The sequence below is a fragment of the Podarcis filfolensis genome, assembly GCF_964270895.1.
Source record: "Podarcis filfolensis genome assembly, chromosome: 17".
Taxonomy (NCBI): Eukaryota; Metazoa; Chordata; class Lepidosauria; order Squamata; family Lacertidae; genus Podarcis; species Podarcis filfolensis.
The window spans coordinates 10,456,271-10,476,006 of NC_139621.1; the positions used below are offsets into that span (position 1 = coordinate 10,456,271).

Sequence of the window (19,736 nt, forward strand, 5' to 3'; positions counted from 1 at the left end):
AGTTACCCCATTCAGGACTAGGGAGTCCTCCACACCTGCCCGTCTCCTGTCCCCCCAAAACAGTACTTCTGTCTTGTCAGGATTCAACCTCAATCTGTTAGCCACCATCCATCCTCCAACCGCCTCCAGACACTCACACAGGACCTTCACCGCCTTCACTGGTTCTGATTTGAAAGACAGGTAGAGCTGGGTATCATCTGCATACTGATCAACACCCAGCCCAAACTCCCTGATGATCTCTCCCAGGGGCTGCATGTAGATGTTGCATGGGGGAGAGGACAGAACCCTGAGGCACCCCACAAATGAGAGATCAGGGGTCTGAACACTCATCCCCCACACCACTTTCTGAACACTGCCCAGGAGGAAGGAGCGGAACCACTGTATAACAGTGCCCCCAGCCCCTCTACACGGTCCAGAAGGATGTTATGGTCGATGGTGTCAAAAGCCGCTGAGAGATCCAGCAGAACTAGGAAACAGCTCTCACCTTTGTCCCTAGCCCACCAGAGATCATTGACCAGTGCGACCAAGGCAGTTTCAGTCCTTTCCCAAGGACATGCAGGCATCAGGCCTGCCACATGTTCCAGAGAGATGGTGAGCACTTGTGAATTCACTGATGGAAGAACAGCTCCCTAGCGTTGATGCAAAGCTGGAACAGACAACACTCCAAAGGTAGCAAGAATTATATCCCTTTATTGTATGCACTGCAAAACGCTGCATTGTAGCTTCTGCAGGGACAGAGGCAAATATAGCAGTCCACAAAGTATTACTGGACACTCACTCATGTGTTGCCTGCTGCCCCCTCCCCTGAGAATGTTTGCCAAAGTGGCAGGGAAAATTAGACTCAAATAGATTTGGGGGTACAGTCTAAGAGAAAACTGACCACAGGACTAACACAGCCCTGTAACAGAACATGAGCAACTGCTGAGACATTAAAGTAGTTGTGAGGATGGGACTAGGATTACAGGCCTATACGGCCCTAGGGAATGTAAGGCTGGGACTTAGAAACCTGTATTATCAGCTGAATTAGCATGGCTAGATGGTCACATGCACCAAAGATGCATGAGCAAAAGGACCCTTCTGAGGTCCAAGGTGGAAATCGAGGTCCTCATCTGTGGTGGGGGAGGGGGACGACAGAAAGGTATAGTTTCTGTTTCAAACCAAATAGTATAGATTCACTTTTGCACTTCCTTTGGGAATGGTAAGTATCTACCGGTGTTGAAAAAGGGTGCACCGATTAATTAATGTAATATGATTGGATTGTTAAATGCAAAACTTAATAAAAATTATTTAAAAAAGAAAAGAAAAAGGGTGCACCTAAATCCTCAGATGAAGGAATGGCAAACTAGAGAGGCGTGTGTTCTTTCATCCCAACTATGGTTATTAATGTATTAGCTGTGTCAATTAGTGAAGCCAACCTGTTAGACATAATAACCAAAAGGAACAAGTCAAAGTGATTCACGAAGAACTGCTTTGCTGCTCCCACTTCAGACAACAGCCATGGTGTGATGGGTGGAGGTGGAACACGAGCTAGTGCTTCAGCAGCAAAACAAGAGTTGAAAAGTGGAGGAAACCAGCTATCTGAAGAACTACCCCAAGGAAGCCCAATGAGGGAGGGCATGAGACCTCAGGACTGCCAAGGCCCCATCCCTTTGCTTGAGATCAATTCAGATGAACCATATCTTCCATGCAAAGCAGTCACTTTGCTGTCCAGCCAAATCCCACATACTTGTATCTCCAAGCTAAGCCCTACACGGCGATGGAGCCTTCACGGAAGTCTGTTTTCCCAATGAGGACGTTGAGAAGGACAGGGTGCCCTTGCCTGCATTCAGACTGTGCTGTCCTGATAAGTTCCTCCGTTTGATCCTCATTCTCGCGGTTGAGCAGGAAGCCTTTCCCTCCTAAGCCTTTTGCCACCACATGGTAATCTGCAAAGAAAAGCAGCACATGAGCAAGGAGGAAAAACATACGGAAGGGTAGATGGACTTTCTTCCTAAAATGAAAGGGGCTGGAGCTCAAGGCTGCTGCTGCTGTCCCTAGAAACCCTTCTGGATTTACCCTTCAACAAGGAGTATACAAAAGCTCTCTTCTACTTTTTATATCCCAGAGCATGTGAAGAAACACTTCCAAGGTCAGGCAATGGTTCACTCAAATTAATAAGCAAAGTTACCTACCCTGAGTTTCATGGGCTTGTGGCAGCTGACCTCCTTGCCTGCTCCTTCAGTTGGACTCAAAATTCCTGAATGCTAACAAAATGTGTGTCTCCTTTTCTTATCTCTTATCATTACAGAAAATATAAATTAGGCCTGTGATATTTTCCACTGGTTTTCTAAAGGCTTTCGCTTTTCATACATCCCCTTTTTATTGTAGTAACTGCGTTACGCAGGCTAGCAACTGCGTATTACAGGTGTAAATAGTTTGCAAATCATGCGGGTAAAAAAAGTAAAGGTAAAGGACCCCTGGACGGTTAAGTCCAGTCAAATTTGACTATGGGATGCAGTGCTCATCTTCGCTTTCAGGCTAAAGGAGCCGGCGTTTGACCACAGACAGCTTTTCCAGGTCATGCGGGCAGCATGACTAAACCACAACGGGACACCGTGATGGAAGCCAGTGTGCATGGAAACGCCATTTACCTTCCCTCCGCAGCATAGCTATTTATTAACTTGCACTGGTATGCTTTTGAACTGCTAGGTTGGCAGGAGCTGGAACAAAGCAACGGGAGCTCACCCCATCGCGGGCATTCGAACCACCGACCTTACGATCGGAAAGCCAAAGAGACTCGGTGGTTTAGACTACAGCGCCACCCGCATCCCAATAAATCATTAAAATCATGCTGAACACAGATGAAGCAGCTAAGCCAGAAATCAGTAAAATTGCTTGTGAGTAAATTTAAAGAGTTTTATATTAAAAGGCTAACTGTTGATGTGGATATCTCCAAATCCAGCTTCTGGGAAAGGGATATACCAAGTTAAAACTAAGGCATGTGTCAATACTCTCTACTGGTCCAAATACACAATGGTTCAAATATGCATATATTTGGACCAATGCATGCATTCTGACTTTCAGTACAGTATAGGAATGAAGTTCATCTAGAGGTTAACTATTTATTTATGGCATTTTATATAAAATGTTCTCTGGGCAGCTCACACACAGAAATGGAAAATACAGTATTAAAAAAAGAATCAATTTGCAGCATAAGAATTGTTGACAGATGAATCCAGTTATGCTGACATTTGAAGGGGATGTCTTCATAGACATCTCATATGCCATTGTAAACAATCAATGATGGGTTCTGTCTAGCTTGCACAGCAAAGAGGTTTAGGAACAGATATGTTTGATTAATATTCCCCTGTATGATTGATCTTTTACCATAAGGATGCAACTGTGCAAATTTACTCACAAGTAACCCTAATGACAACCCTAATGTAGGCTATGAGAAAGTGTATCACATGGATGATTTGCAAACTAATTTACACTTGCAATATGCAGCTGTTCGGCAGAAAAGCACATACATGCACTTTAAGTACCATGAACCACATTATACTGTGTTCTGTTCAAATGAGCCATGTTTGCCACTTGTTTGGCGGAGCTTAAACCCAGTTTTGTATCTGCAGCAAAAACCCAGTGTGCCTAGCAGTGAGAAGACAGTCCCTATAATGTCACAAATATCACCCCTCCCTGCTGATGCTATTTTGCAATTCTTTTCATGGTGCTTAAAAAAAACAAAAACCCAATGACATGATGAACTTTAACACAGTGCTTTAGTAATAACTTTTGAAAAGGGAGATAGTGGGGGCAGCCTGTGGATCTGAGGTGCAAGTGTGAAAGTCCAATCAGATTATGATCCGTTTAAATTCCAATTGGGTGTGCTCACAAGAGCGGAGCAATTGCATCTCTCTGACACAGAAGCATGAGGGGGAATTGCCCTACAAGCAGAATTTGCTCTGTCCCAGAGGCCAGGCAAGACACTATCTTCCTGACCCTGCTTAAAAGAACAGCCAAGCCAAACTTCTTTGCTTCAACTTTGCCAAGATCCACTTATGAATTTGTGTATAGGATGCCAGATCCGGCACTAATAAGGCTGTTAACTCACCTATATAATCCAGGCCGCAGGCTACATTGCTGCCAAGCATGGGAACTTGCTCCCGGGAAATCTGGCTCCAGCAAGCATCGTTCCCCACCAGGGCGATGACAGGTGTCTGACAGAGCAGAACAAAATGTTATAGAACTAAACAGGAATTAAGAAAGGGTACTCACAGTCTTCTACCCTACCTTTTTATATATTAGGATGCACAGTGACAAAAGGACAGTAAGAAATTATGGATGAGGCCATTATCCAGAGCTCCTACTATGAGAGAGAAGGAAGAGAGACTATACTGCAGTCTGAACTAAGCCCTCTCCACCTGTTGCCCAAATATGTAAAGAGAGGGAATTCTCTGTCATGTGGCTCATGGGCCCAATTCAGCCTGCTATCCTCATCTCTCCACACTACCTAAAACAGGAGAGCTGAGAAGGATGAAGAAACAGAAGCAAGAGGAAAGGAAGACCTGTCTATCTATCCTATTCCTGAGACATATTGGGGGTGGGGTGGGAGGACAGAAGGGGGAAAATATCTCTGCCGGCAAGCAAGGAGGCAATCACTTATCACTCAGTCTTGCTCCAGCAGCGCCCCAGACAGGTTTTAGGAAATGCACAGGTTAACCTCTCCTGTGACTTGGGAGGGGGAAGTTGGGTAGAAAATGTGCCTGGTTGGATTTGCTGGCAGGCTACAATAGGTAACGGAAGAAGCCACTTTGACTCTACTATTGCCTCTCAAAGCAGCCCACCCCCAAAACTGGCTGCCGGACAAAATCTAGTTAAACAAGGTGATTCTGACCAGTGAAGTGATCTCTTGGCAAAGCTGCCAGCAGCCACAGCTTTCCAACCCTGACCATCTCCAGCTGCTTTCAATAACCCCACCCACAGATGCAGAGAGAACACAAATTGGGCAGAGCTAGGGTTACCTTGTGTCGCACGAAGGTGTCAAATTCCATGATGCTGAACCCAAGGGAGCCATCTCCATATATGATCCAGACCTGCCAAGGATTTTTTTATTAAAGAGTGAGTGAGAGTAGATGCAGCAGCCAGTGAGGTGAAATGCAACATCACATGTTCTCATCACCCTATTGATTTTCCTACAAGTAAGCAACCATCACTGAGAAGGGCTTATCAATCAGAACCCTCCGAACTTGAAGCATGGGAAGTCCTATTAAAAAACTTATAATTTCGCAGAATATTCAGATTATTTGATATGTATACGTATAATTTGGAATATTTAATGTGATTTGATTGGATTGTTAAAGTGGAAAATTTAATAAAAATGATTTTTTTAAAAAAAGAGAAGGAGGGCTTATCAATCTGAAGGAGGGTCATATAAGCAAAAATTATTAATTATTGTTATTTATTACATTTGCATACCACCATTCAGCTGAAGACCTTAGGGCAGTTCACAACATAAAAATACAAAATGAGAACACAAAATACGTAATAAAACAAAAGCAAACCAAAACCCCCTTCCACAAACACATTTAAAAGGCCTGGTTATAGAGGCACGTTTTCACCTGGCACCTAAATATATGCAATGAAGGCACCAGGCAAGTCTCCCTGGGGAGAGCATTCCACAAATGGGATGCCACAACAGAAACGCCCATTCTTGTGTAGCCACCCTCTGGACCTCTCGTGGAGGAGGCACACAAAGAAGGGCCTCAGATGATGATCACAGGATCCGTATCGGTTTATATGAGAGGCAGTCCTTGAGGGCTGGCTGATAGGACAACCGCAATTCCCCAAGTTGGAGGAGGGGCTGGCACACAGCACAGTCACACTAACTGCCTGTGTCGTGTGACCCTTACCTGGCCTGCCCCCCTCCCCTGAACCACTGTGATTTGGGCTCCCCTTGTTCTCCCCAGTTCCTCTCTTCCCAGGCACACCTTTCAATTAAAAACAACAACAACCCAAATTTAAAAACACACAAATAAAAAAGCAGTTGAAAAAATTTAAATCGATTGGGGCAGTAATAAAAGGAACAAAACCCACTTTGCAATAACCCAATGGGGACTCAGGCAATCAGCCCAATGACCTCTTTGGGGCAACAGGAGTTGTTTAACCACAGCTTCTATCCTTGGCTTCCCAATACTGTGCACTAACCTCTGAGTCCGGCCTGCAGAGCTTGGCTCCTAGCGCGAAGCCTCCACCAACCCCTAAGGTCCCAAAGGCTCCTGAAACGAGCAGAAGTAGAAGAACAGTGATTGAAGGAAGCCAGTAGGTTGCCTTGCTATCCAAGCAGCCCACAGTCTGACCCGTTCCTGCATTGATAGCCTCTAGCTTTTTCAAAAGCAGAATTTGTTGGTTCGTTTTTTATTATATGGTTGTTATTAAACTTTGCTGGGATTAGTCACCTTGGGCATCTCAGACATGAGACAGAAAGGCTGAACGTTAATATTTTTCATAAAACAAAGACAAGGAGCTGTGTGCCAAGAAAAGAAACACAAAATCCAAGCAGTCCTGATGATAAGAACTTGTTCCAGCTTTTTTTTTTAAAAAAAAAGGGGGAGAGCCTCCTAAAGGAGGCAAGCAGAACTCTTAAAGGCATCTTAGGTCAATGCAAAACAATTCTTGAAGTTAGGAAACTCCTTCTGGTATTTTCCTCAATTTTAATTTCTGGAGGAAATTGCTCTTTCCAAAACCTTTTTAAAATTATGTTCTCCAGATGGTGCCTTCTACCATGGTTAATACAGGAAAGCAAAACAGCACAGCCTTCCTTAGACGTATCCATCCCACAGCCTCTATGAAGATGGGGTGGAGTGTCTATCTTCCACAAGGCTCATTTCTATGGAATTGTGAAATTGGATGTGTGTTTAGCAAAACGACAGGTATCTGCTCAAAGGAAGGAGACATTTTTGCTGCTTCATATCGCAGCAGAACAGCAGTTCAGAAGCTGTATAAGTAGATACCAGAATCAGCAAAATCAACCCCCCTACCCCCAGAATACATTACACTTCCCAACATCTCGCTAATGTCGTGTTACCTGGATCCAACCAGGTCAGTGGCCCCCTGGGCTTTACAATGTAGGCGGCACTTGCAACGAAGTCACCCCCGTCAGCAATCAACAAGCTGTCTTCAGGAAGCAAACTATCCAAATGGTGCAGCAGCTTCAGTGGGTTGAGGTGCTGCTCTGTCGGTTTTTCTGCCTTCTCCCTGGGGAGGAACATGGCCCACAGACTAATTCAAGACATGCCCAAGGCCAGCATTACTCTCCGAATATCAGTTATACAAGGACGGGAAAAAGGAACAGTGCACATATGTGTTTCTCACCTGTTTGCCTTCTCCTTTATGCGATCAACCTCCTTCAGGCCTGTTACCCAGTCCTGGGGACACGAATAGCCCTTCAACGCTTGGCACAAGGACACCAGGAAGCAGGCAGCATCCCCTGTAGGAAAGGAGTTGCAGGAGGCCTGAAAAGCGCAAGGCTCTGACCAGGAATGGATGCACATGCAGCCAATGTATCCTCTTCCTCAGGGTCATTGACTTCACCGAGCCATGCCACGAAGCACATCCTCTCTCCCTCCAGCAATAGGGCCACCCCCTCACAACCCCCATATTGCAGACCCTGGCAGGCCCCTCACCCTGAATGGCCACGGTGGGTTTCCACAACACATGTGCGTTCTTCAGCAGCTGCTCCCGGTTCCTGTTGACAGCAATGATTTTGCTGCGTGTACTTAGGATCCCCCCGAATGACAGGCGAAAATCACAGACTGTGCCTAGAGAGCAGAACAGAAATTATGGGAATGAGACAAACTGCTTGCTTGCTTGCTTGCTTGCTTGCTATCTACCTACCTACCTACCTACCTATTTACCGCCCTTCATCACAAGATCTTAGGGCTGTTCACATATAACTAAAGACACCCATCACACACCCAAATAGGCCACCTACTTCCAGGCAGCCCCCCTTTAGCAACAGGTTAGCACTGACAACTACAATGAGCATATCTACCTGCTAGAATGACCACATCTGCCTCCTTGAGTGCGTCACGCCGGTTTTGACGGATGTGCAGTGGGCTATTTTTCCCCAGCATGCCGCGAGCCATGCCTCCAAGAAAACACGGGATCCCCAGTTCTTCTAAGGTATCTCTGAAAGGATAGGAGAATCTCACTGCAGAGACTTCAGCAACAATGTTCCATTATCGGCCGGCAACAGCACAGCTTTATCCGGCTGTGGCCCATAGCCTCAGTCCCCTCCAGAGCCCCAGTTTTACCCATTACACCAGACTCCTGCCCAACCCCAATCCCAGTTCTCACGTCCTTACTGGTTTGGCTACCCCATCCCAGACTACTTCACCTAAGAAACGATGGCACTCCTCAGCTTTAGGGGTAGCCTCGCTAATGGCCGATACTGATTAGTGTGCCACAGACAAATGTAAATGGGATCTGAGGGGAGTCAAAATTGCAAGGTACCACCCCTCACCTGAGTATCTTTACTGGTGTTGGTGGTAGGGTCACCTGACTACCAAGGATGATGACTGGCTTCTTAGCTCGGCTGATGAGCTCCACACACTGTTGCACCTGCACAGAGGCATGCCCAGGTGAGGGTCAGTCTGAGAAAAATGACCAAGTTTTCAAAGCAACAACACAGCTATTACTGGGGGCGGGGGGAGGAGAGAGAATAGCTTCAAAAGAGGAAAACAGCAGCTCCTCATTGGGGTGGGGTGGGGTGGGGTGGGGGGACGGTGACTGTGAAAAGGCAGTAAATCTAGGACTTTACAGGTAAGAGGATGAAAGCTACGTCATTCAGTCTCAATTTGCCCCCCTTTCCAGAGGAATAGTGAGTTGCCCTCTTTACAGAAGACAGTAAAGGCCAGAGGAAGTCAGAAGGTATAGGAAGTCATGAAACACAATAGGGATACATCTAAATTTGCAGTTCAGTATAGCAGGGACAGTACAGGTATAGCAGCAATTAAAATATATAAATTAGATCTTACTCACTAAAATATAACCTGAAGTTGTCATTTAAAACCTTAATCATGATGATATCAAAGCTTGTTCCCTATGTTTTATGGCAATCACACAGAATTTGGCCATAAAAGGAAGGTAATATTTGTCTGAAATGTAGGACTTAATTATAATTGAGAAGTAAGATGCTCCCAGCTCCACACATTAACTTTGCTAGCGACGTTCAGTTGGAGCTGGGACTCTATGGATTCTCACCTGTCCCCTTGAAGCCTTTGGCAAGTTCACTGGCAGAGGTGAAAGGTCCTGCATCTCCCATGCCCCGGCAAAGAGGTTCCCTATGTAACTGCGCAGATACCTGGGTGACAACAAAAAGAATGTGGTCTTGAAGGCCAAGATCTTGCCATGGTAGTGATGAGGAGGAGGCTGTAGCCTATACCACAGAAGGCAAGGTTCAGTTTGCTACCCAAAATATGAGCACCAACTAGCTACCAAGAAGCTCAAGGTCTTCATGGTGGCAATCTGTCAAATACAGCAGAAAAGCAAGAGAAATCTTCCTTCCCGATATAGAGGACCAGATCAAAGAATTGGGGCATCTTGTAATTAAGGAGCAGGTGAATCAGTTTAAAAAGAGGGGGGAGGGTAAGAGAAAGACCTATAAAATTCTCCAGGGCTCCATCACTAGGCCCTCCACAGAACCACTCACCAGTTAATACCTTTGCTGATATGGGAGGGTGGAAGGCAGCTCACTCACCAGTTAACAATCTTTCCCAAAAGGCTTTTAGAAGTGAAGTTCTTGAAAATCTCTCTCTCTACTAGATGATAGGGATACAGGATATCCAAGGGGAACTCTACAAACACAGGCCCTACAAGACAAACAGGAAGTTCCATAACCACCTCACTCTGTAAAGAAAATCCCTGTTCCAAGGAACTGTCCAAAGAAAAATCTAGTTAGAAGCATGCACCGAGACCAACCCACTTGCTCACTCATGGACCTTGCAACCTTTTTTGGCACAAAACCGCTAACATCTTGAGCTCTACCTCCCACGTGGCAGCATCCAATTAGAAGGATCTCCCATATCAGAAGTGTCAGCCCTGGATTCCTGTATCCACCATTCCCCATCCATCAAAAAGTAAGTGACCTACCATGCTCAGAAGAGAGCCACAGTGATTCTCTAAAGTCAGCCTCAGAAACCTTTGAAACTCAGACATAAGGCTGCCGAAGCTGATAGTGGCCCATCAGTGAGCACCAAAGGGTCAAAATTGGCTTCATGTGAGGAGACAGGTTAACAAGTTCTACAAGTCCAGCATCAGAGCCAGGTGGGCAGGTAAGAGCCAATAAGATACTCAAAGAATAAGCTGTTATTCCCACACTCCCAGCCCTGAGATCTTGCACATGGGCATTAGGACGCTGGGCAGATGCCTTCAGGGGGTGAGGCTGGAAGAGATGTCTCAGTGACAAAATACTGTTCTACTGTGGTGAAAGCATTTTGTTCCAAAGTGTAGGCAAATAGCCTACTGGGTGTTGAGAAAATTCAGAGAGAACTTTTTGCTCTTCCATTCACAGTAAAAAATACTGTAAATAGTAAAAAAAGAAAGAAAAGCCTGACATTTTTTACTCAAACCTAACCAACCTTTCAAGGCTTATTGGACAATAAAAGAAAGACATCTATAACCCACACTGAGCCCTTGAACTTTTATTACTTCCTTGGCTTAAGTACAAAAACAGCCACAACCTAACAACCACAATCCTCTGTGGGTGGAAGATACATGTTGCAAGCCAACGGCACGGCAGCATACCTGGAGTGTCACACTGGGCAATGGCAATGGCCTTTCGCAACACAGGGGCAATCTCTCGGACAGACTTCACAGAAGCACAGAATTTGCAGAGTGGTTTAAAGAGGGACAGCTGATCAATGTCTTGGAGAGCTCCTCTGCCCTGGGGATGGAGAATGGAGAAAGCTCGTTCACAATTCCACACAGCTGCAGCTCAATTGCCCTCAAAAATACACATGCAGAAAAATTGCCTGCTAAGCTGCTGCTGGGGAGGGTCGGTGTCAGCGAACACAGAAAGGCCAAAGCCCTGCTTAAATCAAACAGGAGCAGCATGAAGTTCTAGTTACTCTGTCATTGTCCTTTGATTCTAGGGCCACCGGACTGAGCAGCCTACCTTCTGCAACCCGGCTGCTGACCCTCCAATCAACAACACGGGAGACTCTGCCATCTGGGCATTTTTCATAGCTGTCACAGTGTTAGTCACTCCTGGTCCTGCTGTCGTTACAGCAACTCCCACTGTTCCTGCAACAGAAAAATGCAGAGGCAAGTGTCACTTTGTGCTCCTCCCTCTTCAGCAAGCAACAAACGGGGAGAAATGTGGTACCTGATAGCCTGGCCACTGCATCTGCTGCAAATACAGCCGTTGCCTCATGCCTCGTGTCCACAACACGAATGCCCAGCTTCTCGCAAGCCACCAAAATGGGAGAGATATGTCCACCCGGCAGCGTGAACACAAAGCGCACACCATGAGCTTTCAGAACTTCTGCCACAGTTTCTCCGCCATGCCGAGTGCTCTTCGTGTCCACCTGGAACAGACAAGTCTGCCTTTTGGTCCTGGATTCCCATGAACAATGCAATAAAAGGTCAGGGGCTTAGAAACAAGGAAGATGCTAGACCCTCAGCTCCTGGTACCCAGTCCTACTGAAACTGCTTCTGATGCATAAATATTTAGCATTCAGTGTCCACAACCAATGAATTCTTCTCCCAGAAACAATACTCTTTTCAAGATGAGAAGCTGAGGTGCTCAAATGCAAAATCCACTCTCATCCTAAGTTTTGTGCACAGGAAACGGCTTGATGCAGAGTCAGACCGCTACTCCAGGATTTTTGATAGGGTTTTTGCCTCAACCCTCCCTGAAAATGCCAGGGTTTGAACCTGCGACTTTTTTCCATGCAAAGCATAGGCTCTACTGGTTAACTACAGTCCTTCCTCTGCTACTTCTTACTGTGCCTTTGATACAGAGCCAATGGGACTGAGGCGCAGGAAAGCAAAGGACATCGCCAGGTGAAAGACACCTGCTACAAACGTTTCACCACCAAGATCGTCTGAAAAGAAATCAATTAATACTGCGCCCCGAAAGCAATACAGTATACATCCCTGCAAAGGGAGGGTGGGAGACAGAATTCAATTTTGGACCTAAGCTGTTCATACCCTGCCTACTCTCTCTTAAGGCCTTTGGCTCCCCTATAACAGAGATGGAGAACCTGTAGCCCTTCAAATGTTGTAGGACTCCAACCCCCACTAGCCCCAGCCAGCACGGTGAATATTGAAGGATGGAATTTGTAATCCAGCAGCATCCAGAGGGTTGTGGGTTTCCCATCACTGCCCTACAGATAAAGAAGCCACATCTAAAGGCAGTCACTGATTTATGTGTTACCTGATGCCACAGCTGATAGATGAGCCCCAGTTTGTGAGCTACCCCAAGAAGGGTCACTGTAAGGCTTCCCAGCAGCACCAACAGCCATGTCGAGGAGCCTTCTAGAGCCGAGGCGGCAGCAGGCACGTCAGGATTCATTTGTGTCAGCTACAGACGCACTCCTGTCCCGAAAGGAAGACAAAACACAGAAGTACCATTCTGTAACTTGTTTGCCTCAGCTGCACGCCAGCAATGCTGTAGCAGTTCTATTCTGTAACACAAATACTTAGTTTATTTCTAGTTTTCTTGAGGTGACAGGCAAGGGATTTTTTTTATTTTAAAAATGCAGGGCAAATTCTCTCAAACTGTGATTCAGTTTTATCTAACATACATAGTTATGCACCAAGAATTTGTAGCAGTTCAGTCTCTGGCAAGGCAGCAGAGAAAGCCAGGTGGAGTTTTTAATAAAAATGAAAATTGGAAGAGAAAATATAGAAAGCCAGGAGCTTCAGAGATAAGAGAAACACGTTCACATGTTGCTTTGAATAACATACCCAATCTTTGACCACAGCCATCAGTTCTGTAACTTTGCAGCATGATTAGTGTGCAGGGAGCTTCCTTGCTATCTAGCCAAAGCCCAGAAACGAGATGTGTACTTCTATTTACTGATGTCTTACTGGGCACTAGACCTGGACAATTTTTCAATATATCGTTCAAAACTGGTTATGAAGTCCACAGCACAATAAGAGTTTCATAAAATGTTGTCCGTCAAGCATCGCGATTTTGAGAAAACTGTGTAGCCAGCTAGTATGTACTTCTTAGGGCTTCCGCTGCCTCCTGCAGGAGCAGTGAGAGACTGACACACAAGAGCAGGCATAGCCGAAGTCACTACATTTCTTTTGATTGTGCAACTGCCTCTACAAACACAAGTGACGATTATGAGAAAAGCTGGGAAAGCAGCAGCCAGCCAGCTTATCAGCCCTTATACTTTTTTTGATTTTGCAGAAAGCCCCGGTTCAGCAGTCCAGTAGCTGGTGGGACAAGCTGGTAGGTGCTGGTCTGGCCTGGCTCGGGGCTTCTTGCTAGGAGCCCTATTTCCCCTTCCTTACCCCCGTGAAAAAAGAAACAGGTTGTTTTCTTCAGAGTAAGAACAAAAAATGTTACCCTGTTTTTAAACTCTTTTTCTTTACTCCCATCTCCTCTTCTGCCTGTGTTTGTGTGCACATGCGAGAAGCCTTTCTTTAACCTCTCTGATGCCTTTACTGCCTATCTGAGGGTGGAACAGGGAGCACTATTTCCCTTTTAAAATAAGAGCAAAAAAACCAAGTTGCCCTGTTGGCTCTGTTTATTCCCATCTCCCCTTCCTCCTTTCCTTTGATAAAAAGGGAGAGATTGGTAGGATAGGGGCTTTGGGGGCGCCCTTCTGTGTCACAATATGAGGAAATGAAGGGGGGGAGATTTCACTGTTGCTGCTTTATGATTAAATGGGAGATTGGGTGGTTGTTGTAAGGTGAGAATGATGGGGAGGGTGAGTGCTTGTCATTAAGCAGAGCTAGCAAATGCGTGTCAAGTCAGAAATAAGCCTTGCTGAATTCAACAGGGCTGACTCCCAAGAAGGCAGAAGTTTAGGGTTTTTTCCTGTTTGCATCTCCAAACATTTATTTAGAAGCTAACAGTGCAGTTGACACCTGCATTTTCCCTCCACCTTGTGGTACTGTGCAAAGGTGAGAAGTAGCAGTAGCTAAACATGCTGTTGAGACTGAATGAAGGAATTTGACTTGAGGTACTGACAATGAGTAGGAGAACTTGGCCTCGGTCAAAAGGCAAAAAAATATAAATATATCCACTCTAAATATCACAAAAACCACTTAACACCACAGTAGCTCAGGTGGGGCAACAGTGGACCAGTCAACATCAGGTAAACTGCAGACTCTACAAGACAAGAGCCATTTTATCACTGTTGTAAATCTTCCAGGTTACTTTTATCTGATCCTGCTGCCAGTAAAAATATAGAAGTGGTTACTTTAAAGGCTGTGCACAGGAACATGTCTGGGAGGCGCTCTTATTCATCCCATGATCTACTGCTAAACATTGCTCAGAGCAGCCACACCAGGAAGAACTTTACCTTCCAGGAATTCCAAGCCGGCACCAACCTCCAGTACTAACATGACTAACTTTCTCCTCGGTGCCCCATTTGGCACAGCATGTAGCAGTGTCTTCACCTCCAATGATGGTACCTTGGATGTAACTTCCACAGCTTTATCCATCAAAGCTTTGGTTCCTTTGGAAAACTTGTCCCACTCAAAGACACTGACTGGATCGTTCCACACAATCAGCTTGGCCCTGCCCACAGCTTCCACCAACAGCTTAATGCTTTCAGAACCACAATCCAAACCCATCCATCCATCAGGGATCCCAGAGTCCACAGTGGCTTCTCCAGTGTTAGCATTCTCATCAAATTTACCTGCAGTGATGAGGTCAACAGGCAAAGTGATGTGTACACAATTATTCTCTGCTTTTGCCATCAGGTCCTTGACTATTTTTTATCCTTCCTCATCATATAAAGAGTTGCCAATTTTCATATTTTTGAGCACTTTAAGGAAGGTAAAAGCCGTCCCACAATAGATAACCATCTCATTGACTTGATCCAGCATGTTTTTGAACAGCTGAATCTTATCCTGAACTTTAGCGCCTCCCAGGATTGTTGGGAAGGGCTGCTCTGGGTTCTCTAGAGCTTTTGCAAAATACTCCAGTTTTTTCTTCATCAGGAAACCAGCAGCTTTGTGAGGCAGATTGACACTGTGAGCTCTGTGTGCAGTTTCAAATGCATCAAAGATATAAACATCTCCAAGTTTAGAAAGCAACACTCTGAAAGCATCTACCTTTGCAGAATTGGCCTTGATCTTGTTCTTGAAGCGTCCCTTCCCTTTCCCTTGCCTTCCTCTTCCATGTGGAATCGGAAGTTTTCCAGAAGAAAGACTGAGCCAGTTGCGCAAGCAGCTTCCACATCTATACCCACACACTCATTCAGGAACGTGACATCCCTGCTTAGCAAAGCTCTGAGCTCTGCTGCTACTGGTTTCAGGGAGTATTTGTCAGGCATAGGAACCCCACCAGGCCGACCCAGGTGGCTCATCAGCACCACAGACTTGGCTCCATCGTCCAAGCAATGCTTAATGCTTAGGACAGCTGCCTTGATTCTTTGGTTGTTGGTTATTTTGTTGTCCTTCATTGGAACGTTGAAGTCAACCCGCATGACCACGCGCTTGCCCTTCACATCCACTTCACATCTGGACAGTGTAAGCTTGGTGGAGACAGACATTTCACAGCAGGAGCAAATAGACTGCAACCTCTTCCTTGTTCACCGGCAGCAAGAGCAGAAGTAAGTTTAGTTGAACTGAGTGGGGCTTACTCATGCATAGAATTGGAGCTGGCCCTCTGAGTGGGGAAGGAGATGCACCTGACACTAGCAAATTACATTAACTACTCATAAATTAGTAGAAAACAGATTAAATTGTTAATCATATGCACATTTAATTAATATTTTTACTAAATCTACTACTTTTGTAAATTTGCCCCCAAAACTGCATAGAATATTAATATATTCTCCAGAAATATTTAATGGTTTAGTTGAAGCATGCTATCATTGAGTTAATTTTCATGTAATTATATGCATCAAGCTTAGAATCCGCCCCCCGCCCCAGTATTTTCCCAGATTATTTGTGTTCACTATGACTCATTACTGTATTTTGGATTGTCCTGGACCTGAATACCACCATTTGGTATCCAAGCCCCAAACCAAAGTCCTGTTTGGATGCATTTTGGCTTGCCTGCTGATGAAAGTGATGATTTCATCAGTGTGTGGTGATTCAGACCCGCGACTTGGTAACAGTTGCCAAGACATTACCATGTTCACCTCTACGTAGCTCCATCTTATTTCAGATATCAGTATATCTCAATGTTTAGCTGATGATATATTGTGATACTGAAAACCAGATATCACCCAGCCCTACTGGGCATGCCTACACCTTTGCTATAAATGAAAATTATAAGTCATTGCTGATAGACAGCATCCACTGCACCATCCCCTTCCTTGATCCTTCCTCCCCACCTGTTGAGCAGCAGGTTTATCCCATTCTCACTCCATCACTACATATGCACACTGCTGCTCAACTGTGGAACTGTGTTGGAAGAAACCAGAAATAATGAAATCCCAGCACCAGATATATTAAATATTGTTGGTGCCAAAAATTCGTGATTCAGTTTCTAAAGAATAAGCCAAAGAAAAGAACTAGGAGGATCTTACCAGAAGGTGAAGCAACATAACCAAATCAGTTGTATCTGTAATCTTTCTCTATGTAATCTATGATTATCTGTAATCATAATGGTGAGTCCAGAGTACACTCAGGGAACTTTCTCCCTGATAGGATCTGGAACAAATCCTAGCGGCAATACTCAATCATTGCTTAATGTGGCTTAACCTTGGAACTAATTTAAACTAGCATCATTCCAAACAGAGTCTTACTTCAATCTCAATATACGCCCACCGACCTGTCTAATACATATGACTCAATATACGCCCACACCCCTGTCTAATACATATGACTAAGGAAATGGCATTCCTTCTAGTCTGTCCTTCTAGTCCCCATTTATAGATTTTTATTAATAAACAAATATTAACCTTTTATCTCACTTTCTTTCCCTGGAGAGGAAGATCATCCTTCCCCTCCCTACCCCAAACCCCCCACCTCCACCATCTTTGTCTCCAATCCACCTTTACTCTTCCTCTTAACGTGCAAAGAGGAAGGCACGTTTGGCAAACCCTCATCGTGATCAACTTCCACCCGGATACCTATGTCCCCACTATGGAAGGACGTGTGGCTCCAGAACTGGCCCCCCCGGTCATTTACGGACTCACTATTGAGACCGTGTTCACGGAAGAAAATCTTACCGGCTAAGAGTGATCGCCAAAGAAGAAGGTGGTGGGTAGGCGGGGCTGAGAGGGGCGACGACAGCCCGATCCTACCCCCGCCGCCCGTCGCACGAGCTCACCTGCCCAGCAAGCTTCCCTGCGGCTCCTGAGCGGTCAGGATCCGAACCCCGGTCCTAGCCCAGCTCTCTAACCACTGCGCTGCGCCACCGCTTCCCATCCCTGGCCGCCGCCAAAGTTTGCCAAAGCGACCCCCCCAAACTTACAAAACCAGAGCGAAACGTCACCGCCACCGTCGAGAAGCCAGGAGAGAGTAGGGCCAGGATGGAAGGGGGAGAGGCAAGGCAGACAGGCAGGCAGGCAGGCTGGAAGCGGCCCCGCCTCCGCCGTCGGGCCCTCCTCCCGCCAGGGAAGGGCTGCTCTCTGCCGACGACGGGACGGGGTGGCTCCGGCAAATTTTGCCTCAGGGCCAGGGCAGGGCACTGGTGCAGAGGCTGCATTCACACGAACACGTAACACGCAACCCGCTTCAGGGGCCCCTCGGGCCGGTGAAGGCCGCCAGAGAGGGAGGGGGAAGAAGAGGGCTCTGTGCGCGCGCATCCCCCCACCCCTCCTCACGGGCTCGAGGCCTTGCTTCTAGGAAGCAGAAAACGGGCTGGCTCCTACCCACAGACACGGGACTGCGCGTGCAGACGAGCGCTCCCCCCCCAAAAAAATTCCCCCACTCCCTCCCCCCCCCCGCACACATATAGGCCCCGCCGGCTGTCACCTAGCAACCCGCGCCGTGTCACTGGGGGCGCGACGGCGTGACGTCACGCAGCGAGCGAACGATTCCTCGAGAGGGCGGCGGGCAGCGGGTGGCGAAAGCCGCCAGGTTGCTTGTCCCAAGTCGCGACTCGTAGCAAAACGCCGTCTGGTAATCCACGGAGGTTGAAAGGGAGGGAAATAGAGTAATGTTTGGGTAGAGATCTTCCGGGTTCGCATTTTTTAATTCCCTCTGAAGAAGTGAGATGTATTTGTATTATATATATTTATATGAGCTTCTTTACTGCTTAACTAGTTGCACAAGCATTTACTATTATATTCAAGTTATTGTATATTTCTTCATCTTTTTTTAAAAAAAAATTCATTAAGAACATCCAATTAATATCAAAGCAAACCATAATTCAAGAAAAAAACCCCAAATTACAATCCAAATTATTAATTATTAAATTTCAAACGGACTTTCCATATTCTAGACCTCTAAAGAATCATCTCACATAATTATATTTCTGCCTCCTTGTTGATCTCATAATTTCCACATTCCAATCTTAAACTCTCAAAGTCCCCAGTCCCTGGCTAATCAGTTCTCAATCATGTATCCTTTCATCTGACAAGCACAGCTTTCTGTGTGTGTGTGTGTGTGTGTGTGTGTGTGTGTTCCCTTGTCTGTTTGCTAGCACAGCTATTCTTTTACTGTTATCTTCCAGTCTGGGCTGTTGTCCAAGTCTGCCGTTTGAAGTTTTATGATGCCTAATTCCAGAGTTTGCAAACAGTATGCATAATGTTTGCAAATATACCGTATTTTTCGCTCTATAGGACGCACCGGACCATAGGACGCACCGGACCATAGGAGGGGGAGAACAAGGGGGGGAAATTCTCCCCCTCTCTGCTCAGCGCCCCTTCAGCGAAGTGGCAGGAGAAACAGAGCCCCTTCCATTTCTCCTCCCGCTTCACTGAAGGGGCGCTGCGCAGCTCTCCCCCTCTGCTGAAGCCAGGAGAGTCTTGCTCTCCCGGCTTCAGCAAAAGGAACCCGAAGCCTTTGGAGCGCAGCGCGAGGTCCCGCTGCGCTCCAAAGGCTTCAGGGATAGCCACCTGAAGCCTTTGGAGCGCAGCAGGAACTTGTGCTGTGCTCCAAAGGCTTCGGGTTCCTTTCACTGAAGCCAGCAGAGTCTTGCTTATTTTATTCCAGAGCCTCTCCCATAACCCAGCTTGTACAAAAAGTGCCAGGGAGCACGGAGGAATACTATTTAAATCACCTCTTGTCCGACTAGAATTCGTATGTCACTAGAAATGTACCGTAAATTCCGGCGTATAAGACGACTTTTTAACCCGGGAAAAGAGGTTTAAAAGTCGGGGATCGTCTTATACTCCGGGTATCCGCTCCCTGCTGCAGCACCTGGTGGCTCGGAAGCAGCAGAGGTGGCGGCAGGCTCCGCTCCACTCCAGGTGGCTTTCTCCCAGCGCAGAGGCCCCCCTCCCGCTGCTGCTTTGGAAGCAGCTGGGCGGCTGGCTCCACTCCATGCCGGGAGAAAGCCGCCTGGCGCGGAGCCTGCCCCTCGCGCTGCTTCAGAAGCAGCAGCAGGGGCGGCGGGCTCCACTCCGCGTCGGGAGGCTTTCTCCCGGCGCAGAGCTGCCCAGCATATTAGGCAA

At 46.4% G+C, this 19,736-nt stretch overlaps 1 protein-coding gene and 1 pseudogene across 7 annotated transcripts; both read right to left on the reverse strand.

The window, feature by feature from the left end:
- Positions 1-670: 670 nt before the first annotated feature.
- ILVBL (ilvB acetolactate synthase like) lies at positions 671-18,222 on the reverse strand. 6 transcript variants are annotated; one of them, XM_083593391.1, is made up of 17 exons: positions 17,447-17,990; positions 12,949-13,498; positions 12,416-12,576; positions 11,363-11,564; positions 11,153-11,280; positions 10,783-10,921; positions 9,737-9,848; positions 9,241-9,340; positions 8,501-8,598; positions 8,030-8,166; positions 7,662-7,796; positions 7,351-7,465; positions 7,064-7,233; positions 6,184-6,254; positions 5,001-5,072; positions 4,091-4,196; positions 671-1,925 (listed from the first exon to the last, which is right to left on the reverse strand). In XM_083593391.1, the coding sequence occupies exons 3-17, from the start codon at positions 12,551-12,553 to the stop codon at positions 1,747-1,749; spliced, it is 1,902 nt and encodes a 633-aa protein (XP_083449517.1). In that variant the 5' UTR covers positions 12,554-12,576; positions 12,949-13,498; positions 17,447-17,990; the 3' UTR covers positions 671-1,746. The 6 variants fall into 6 exon arrangements, with proteins under 6 accessions (XP_083449517.1, XP_083449515.1, XP_083449519.1 ...); XM_083593389.1 differs by lacking the exons at positions 12,949-13,498; positions 17,447-17,990 and adding an exon at positions 18,094-18,222; XM_083593393.1 differs by lacking the exons at positions 12,949-13,498; positions 17,447-17,990 and adding an exon at positions 18,094-18,133 and having other exon boundaries at positions 12,416-12,665.
- LOC310752746 (phosphoglycerate kinase-like) lies at positions 14,036-15,716 on the reverse strand (annotated as a pseudogene). The gene has a single exon. The product of its transcript is annotated as a phosphoglycerate kinase-like (transcript).
- Positions 18,223-19,736: the final 1,514 nt, after the last annotated feature.